Source organism: Pteropus vampyrus, unplaced genomic scaffold (genome assembly GCF_000151845.1).
Source record: "Pteropus vampyrus isolate Shadow unplaced genomic scaffold, Pvam_2.0 Scaffold290, whole genome shotgun sequence".
NCBI lineage: Eukaryota > Metazoa > Chordata > Mammalia > Chiroptera > Pteropodidae > Pteropus > Pteropus vampyrus.
The window spans coordinates 189,342-197,046 of record NW_011889071.1 but is presented as its reverse complement, the minus strand read 5'-3'; the positions used below and the strand labels follow the sequence as shown (position 1 = coordinate 197,046).

Sequence of the window (7,705 nt, the reverse complement as noted above, 5' to 3'; positions counted from 1 at the left end):
GTTATTATTCTCACAAAGGGAAGGACGTTTTAATAGAGAGGTTTGGCAGAGCGATGCAACTCTGCGGGCAAGACCACTCTGGAAGATGACGCGGATGGAAAGGGTACTCCTGACCGAAGAACATCAGCCAGTCTCTCTCCAAATCATTCCACAGAGGTTCTTCCCATGAGACCTGTCCAGAAGTATTTAACAATCACTGATCCATCAAACGGCAAAGGAAAAAGGTACTCACTAACGCCACTGGAAAAAATGTTCTTCCACATATCTTGCAAGGTAATAATTCTCCAACTTGGACACTTCCATTTTCTAAAACGGAAAAGAATTTAGTCAACAAATTCCATAGCTCAAATTGTAATACTTCCAAGTTTTATGTCTTCCCTTAGTTTCACATATTAGTTGTCAGTTCTTATGAAAAAATGTCCTGTTTCATTTTGAAATAAGCAACATTATCAATTAAAATGGTCACAAGTCTTAGAATTATAAGTGGTCAGAAAGTCCACACCAAATACAGAAGTCATGATTTAAGGATAACCAAAATGATATTTTTGAAATCTCTGTTTAACTCTTATTTTAACCAAATCGATTTGTCATATTCTCTTCACTTACAGGCTATCACTATTGCAAATTACTAAACTTTAAAAACCAAATCTATCTTAAGGTTAATAGTGCATATTATTAATCTTCAAAGCATTAAGAAATAACATTAGTGATCAGTGAGGTGGCTTCCTAAGGTGATCCAGGACAGAAAAAAAATCTTGTTTTCTTTGACACCAGACAACAGGAAGTATACCGCTTCAAGGAAAAGATCACCCAATTACTATGCAAACTATCTGTGTTATGTAAATTGTTCATTATTTTATATATATTATGTTAAGATCACTGGACTGGCAAGTTGATATATTCTGACCATACAAGCCATTAAATAAGTAAGAACTAGCTGCAACTTCTACTCAACTAAAAATTAATACATCTATCATGTACTTGCATGCAACAAATTTTGTTACAGAAACGATAAAAAAAAACTACATTGTTTGGGATTCTACATAACTGAGTAAATGTGTCATTTTATTATCTAGCCAAATATCAAAGCTAAATTTATTCCCATACCTATAATTTTCTAATAATGATTCTTAAACCTAAATCTTTACCATATTCTCTGAATATTTTACTGATTGTTACAATTCTTTTAACACATGAAAGACAACTAGAAAACCATTTCCTTTTAAGCGTAACATAAACTCATGAAAAAAGTATAATTACGACTTCATATCATTTGTTCCCAAAGCATTTAGCGAGTTCACAGAACACTAATCAGGGGAATCAAAACAGACGTCGGTGGGAACACAATGAAACAGTAACAGAGGAACTGCTCTGTTCTCTCATTCTCTTAATCTTCCACTGCCCTATTTTAGTGGTAGATCGTGACTATTTGTCATCTCAAACGGAAGCAATGTCTACGGTGGCAGTTTAGCAGTGGACACTACAAAAGCAAAGCTAAGGTTTGCCTGACTTAAGGAGAGGAGCTTCATCTCCCTGGGTCACTAAATGCCACCACCCGGAGTGCTGAGGCGGTCGCTGGATGAAATCCATCAGGTATGTTAAGACAAAAAATGTCTTCATAATCTGGTCGAAGCGAACTACGTGCTGCATGATCTTTGAAGCTTGCTTGTTTATAGTTCTCATGTATTTCTTTAAATTCGAAGCAAAGATTTAAACATTCATCAACACAAAATGTTAAAGTGTCACATATTTTACTTGCTTAAAAGTACATTTCAGTATCACCTTGTAAAGCAGATGACAAAACAGAATCTTATAAAAATGAACTATTGAGGAAAACCAGTTCAACTCCTGGGAGCAATGTGAGTGCCTACCTGAGCACCTACTACTTGCCAGGCATGTATCAAATAACCGTGACGTGAGGGCGGAAAGACTCATCCGCTGCTCTCATAAAGTGAACAGTCTACATGAGTTATGTCTTCCTTTGCCTAAGAACCAAAGCATCTCCCATTTTTTAAAATGCAAAAACTTAAAACTAAGAACAACTAGAAAAACTACCATATAATAAAATCCAACTCCTGGGATTAATTCCTACATATTATCAAACATGTTCAAATTATCTATAAAAGAAAAGAAAATCGGTATCACCAAAAAGTATAAAAGAGAGGTAACAGCATTAAAGAAAAAGCACTTAAAAACAATTATCTCAGAAAAGAAATGTTGAAATAATTATTCCATCCAAAATAAATTTAAAAAGATATATAAATTTACAATTTCCTCTTATACTGGCTGGTCTTATGGCACCGTGCTATAATTTACAAAATATGGCAGACACATGTGTGTTGGTGTCAACACCCCCCGGAAGGAACTACCAACAACAGGTCGTGACAAGCCGCTTAGGCTGTACAGCCACAAAGGCGCATTTTGTTTGAAGGTATTCATTAAAAGACATGAGTGCAGTAGAAAAGGCACTGGAATTTGTCTCATATTATCTAAGTTCAAGTCTCAGCTCTGTTATTTAGAACTACGAATCCCTGGAAAAGGTATTTAACTTCTTTCAGGTTCAGAGTCCTCTTGTATAAAATCAGGACGTTAAATGACCTACTCGGCCCCCTTCTACCTCTAAACTACCATGACAGATATACCATATTTATTTAATAAAATTTACCTTAGAACTACCTTAGCACAAAACGTACATGGATGATAAGATACCTCTCTTACGGGTCTTATATTAAAAAAAAAAAAATAGCTGGTCATGGGTAAGAATGATTAAACCAACTGACCAACTGCAGAGCGTGGGATGAATCTTTCAGGTAGTGTGTATAATATGTTGATGAAATTACTTCCACTTGTCTAAATACAAAACTCAGAATCTGTGAGGGCCTTCGGGAAAAAGTATGCTGACTCTCTCCTTGCTGGAAAAGTCTTCGCTATATGAACTAGAAGAAAACACATGACTAATCATGTAGGTAGGTTCAGTTTAACATCTGTTAAATGAGGATATAATATCTGCTCCATCTACTTTGAAATTTAAGAGGATCGATTGAGAAGTTATATATAAAATGCTTCATAACCGATGAAATAAAAAAATATATTACCCTCCAGGGCATGCAGGCAAACTCCGATAATCTCTTCTGAGTAGCAAAAGCTAGTGAATTGTGTGGCTTATATAAATACAGTAGAGCGATGATACTCGGGGTGATTATTATAGCAGAGAGCAAACACCGTGGAAAGCAGCACTCAAACTGATGGACAGAACCAAGTATAAAAAGTAGTTTAATATTCTAAATCTCTCAGGAAGCCAATCTCTTCTTTCGAAATTTATCCTGCACACATTATTGATTCTGTTATGAGTTGCTGTATTTAGCGACTCCAAAACCTGCATAATAATGAGGGTTGAAATGGTATCTTTATATACTACTGCTATATAGGTGACGTGAAACAATATGCTATTATCTAAAATAGCTATGACATTCTAAAATCTATACATTTTAAAAATAGGAGAGAACATTTTTAAAAGAAAATCTTGGAAGAACAGTCTTGTCTCTGTGTAGTATGTTTATTTCCGCATCTGAATCCAACCTTTAAAAGTCATCAAATCTCTTTTGAAGCACACAGCAGCTGTCATATCAACTTTCTTCTTACGATCCTTTTAAAAAGCCAATTACTTCCATGTCAATAATCTTTAATATCTTACAAGATTTTCCTTTTTCAGCTCATCCTACATTTTCAACACTCACTTAACCTATTCGACACATAACCTTCACCCTCCAGCCCACGTCAGTCACCTGCTCTCCAATTCGGCAAAAACCACCACTGTTAACTCAGAAAGGGTCCAACTCTGGATCCGAAAATATTCATACTCTCTCCCTAACTACAGTCTTCTACCTTCTACCTCTCTCTCTGTCACGTCCTTCACCTTGGAGTGACCGCTATTTTCATGATAACCCGTTCCTGGCTGTATTTCCTTTTCCACCTAGTCTGAACCTGACTAGTCATTTTCTCTACTTTCACCAATCACCCTCATGTCCCTTGCTCCACGGTCAAATGTTTGGAAAACCCTAGATGAAACAAATGGGTTTTCTTACAACAGAACTTTTTCAGTCTTGAGAGATTTCGAATGCCGTTATTACCCCCAACAGAATCCTTTCTGCCTCTCATAGGTATCTGGGATCAACATCCTCGGCAGCGCATTTTGGAAACACGGACCTGAGTTCACTGCCTGGCTCCTCCCTGCCTCGCATTCACTCCCGGCTAAACCTTAGGCAAACTTTATTAGGTCTAGCCACTAAATTAAAGTAGATCCATTTGTTAATTCAACAAATGCGTCCTTATTGAGCACCTAGCAGGAGACAGGAACTGTTCTAGGAGGTAGGCAAACAGTGATGAAAAAAATCAAAGACCGTAATCTTATGAAATATCTACTCATATAACAGGAAAAAAACATACATAAAAACCAGTATTCAAAATGGCAGGTGGTAGAAAGCACAATGTTAGAAAAACAGCACAGTAATGAGAGCCAGGATGGTCTTAACGCTGTTCGTACGTCTGAGAAGCTGGTAGGGTCGGGGAAAGCTTCTTTGCAAAGCAGACATTAGAGACCTTAAGAAACACCATGAATTTGCTAATTGTCAAATGCAGAGCCCTCTTGTGAAGCCCCATTCTGCTGGGCCTTTCTGCAGAATCAGGCTCTGCTCCTGGATCCCTCCCACCTGCAAAGTCCTCTCTTGACTTCGGTGGTGTTTTTGCCTCTCTGGAGCCCATTTTTCAGACCTCACAAGCCGAGCAGGGTTTGACCTGGTTAGTACTTAATGTCCAGGAACACCAGACACCACAGGCTCTCTGGGGGCACGTAGTCACTACTAAATACTTATTTTCTCCCCTCACTGCCCTTCCTTGACAACTTTTAAACTTATTTAAACAGCCGCCCCCCGCCCCCACGCTCCATTTTGCTGTTTAATTAACCCTACAGCGTCGGTTCCACTCAAGTTTCTTTCCTCATTTTGTTAAATATGGCTTTCATGGGTGGATGCGTCCATTTGCTGTCATTCGTAGGCTGATGACTACTGAACTAAAAACTCCAGATAGGTATTTCCAAGTACCGATGAGACTTTTCCTCCAGAAATCCCCCAAGTACTGAACAAACACAACATCTCGAAAGCCAAACTCATTACCTCATCTCCCAAACTTGGCCTTCCTCTTGGATAAAGTTATTAATATTATCTCTTCGTCCAAGCTGGAAAGCTGCTTTATCTTTGATTCCTTTTCCCCATGGCATCCAGCAGCCATACCTCATTCTTTCTGTCTCAGAAATGTCTTCTGAATCTATCCTCCCGTTTTAATTCCTGCTCTTTTGTCTTTGTCCAAATTCTCATCACATGTACGTTATTTCCAGCCTCCTCTTTCTGCTGCCACGGTTATCTAGTGAGATTATCCACAGTCCCTTTCAAGAATGCTGTTTCACCTACACTGAAGTACACACTTCACACACTTCTTGTGACTTTATCCATCCTACGTACCAGGCACTTACATTTAATACTTAATATAAATCAGGCGGATTGATATTTAAAGTTCTGTTTTTTAAAGGTGAGGAAACTGAGGTTCAGATTAACTGCTTGAATCACAGAGCTAAAAGGAAACAAAGCAAGGATCCGAACAAAGGTGTCCCAAACACACTGGTTATTAAGACACCTAGCATCCGACTCGGTACCAAAAAACAAAGAATGCTAGACACAATGATAAAGATGAAGAATTATTCAGTAAACTTCCAGTGTTTAGACTAGGGAAAAAACGAAACAAAAAGAAACCTTCATGGGACAGGATGGCTGTCTTCGATTAGACCAAGGGCTACATCGGAGAAGAGCAACCCGATTTCTCATCAAATCTCAGAGGACAGACCACCAAGCACTGCTACCTGTAGCGGTCTCAAAGAGGAATGGGCAGCCTGATGATCCATCACAGTTGTTAATAACCATTTACCAAGGTGTTACGAAAGCAATGACAACGCTACGTACATATGTAAGTAACGTAAGCTTAGCATTTACCATCTCTCCATTTTCCAGATGAAAGTCTTATGGGAGATTAGAACTCTCCCAAACCCAGACCTCCTTCTATTGCCCTTAGATATATGTAGAGGCCAGCAGCTTTACGCAAAAAGCAACGAAAGGCTTTGCTCTAATCACCCACGCAATGCAAAGGTGCTCAGATAGATTATGCAAAATCATGAGCAGTCATTTATATTTGGTTTTGAAATAAAGTAATCGAGTATTATAATAGGTTTTCATTATACTTTAAAAGCATTCTTAGTAATATTTCATTTAATATTTCAATAGTGACCTCTTGGCACTGCTGAAATATAAAGTTCGCTAAAACGCAGGCTCAATGAGAGCAGGGCTTTGATTTTTTATTTTTCGCTGTGTCCCCAGGGCCAAGAATGGCACCCATTACAGATAAAGTCATTTATCTCACGAGAAATACTGAGTACCTGTTCTTTGCCAGACACTGTTTTAGGTGCTTAGCATACATAAGTGAAAAATCAAATGAAGCTCTTTGCCTTAATTACAAATGTTAACTAAGAATCTGCAGAGAAAATGTTCTAAAGCACTTTACGTGTATTACCTTATGAGGATTCCAGAACCCATGGTCCCACCTACTATGCTATAATACCACGTGTTTTAAATTTCATTAAAAAAATAAGCCGCTTCAGGGAGTCTTCTAAACAAAAGTATCTCGAAAGTAAGGAGTACTATCACTACAATTCCTATTTCATAGAAACTTGAATGGTCTGCCTAAATAAGCAAAGAACAAGACCTCCATTTATCATAATATACTGCAGCTGCCTGCAAACAGAAAATCATCATAATTCTTGATTATCATCCTCGAGGTGTTTGCTATGAAAACTTCACCTCAAAGCAAAAGCATGAAATTCTGTCATGCTCATTACTACCTTTGCTTTTTGATGAGCTTTGGTAACTGCAAGTTACTAGCTATTGCTTTTCACTTCATAACACAACCTCAGATCATTTATTCTCTAGCATGCAGTCATGCCAGGAGGCTCAGTGCCTCCACTTATTGTTAATTCCATCCGAATCTATGTAAATCAGGAGGAAAAAAAGAGCTAAATCAAGAAAAGAGGATCTTTCAATTCCGCAGGCTTATTCTTCATGGAAGGATTAACCACAATTTGAAAAAGAATCCTAAACTGTTGTTGGTGATGCTAGTTGGGGTATATATTTTTCCTTTGTTGTTTTTAGGTGACCGCTATATTACACAGGATGAAATGGGTAAAGCGAATAGAGAAAAAGGGAAAGAACTGGGAACAAAGCAAAATCTGGAGTCATGGTAACAGCACAAGGATAAACCCAAAGATAAGGAGTCAATGCTGGCGCTTCCTGACACGGCGTCGTAAATAAGCCCTTAAATCCTCCTGTTAATCTATTGTCCCGGCTCTAAAGCTGGTCAGTGACACTTCCTTGGAAGATGCTCTTGGCATCCTTCCGATACAAGATGCTGTAGGAGTGGCAAAAACGGTTACCTAGGGAAACTGGCCAAGGAAAGTGTCAGAGGCTCGAGGCTGGAGACACACCCCAGGGCAGCAGCAAACAGTGGAGGTGGGGAGGCCGTGGACATCAACGGAGAGTCCACTTTGCAGGGAAAATAAAAGCTGGCCAGCGGCTGTGATTACTAACAGGACACCGAGGAGTCAGGC

The 7,705-nt window shown here is 38.6% G+C and overlaps 1 protein-coding gene across 4 annotated transcripts in view; it reads right to left on the bottom strand.

Annotated features, from left to right (window-relative positions):
* ZC2HC1A (zinc finger C2HC-type containing 1A) overlaps positions 1 to 7,705 on the bottom strand; it is a 38,038-nt gene that overhangs the window by 29,632 nt on the left and 701 nt on the right. For 2 of the 4 annotated variants that reach the window (XM_023521073.1, XM_011376252.2), the window contains exon 2: positions 233 to 306. The exons of the other annotated variants lie outside the window; for them this stretch is intronic. In XM_023521073.1, coding sequence (XP_023376841.1) covers positions 233 to 306 — 74 coding nt within the window. The remainder of the gene's footprint in view (positions 1 to 232; positions 307 to 7,705) is intronic. 4 annotated transcript variants of the gene reach the window in all.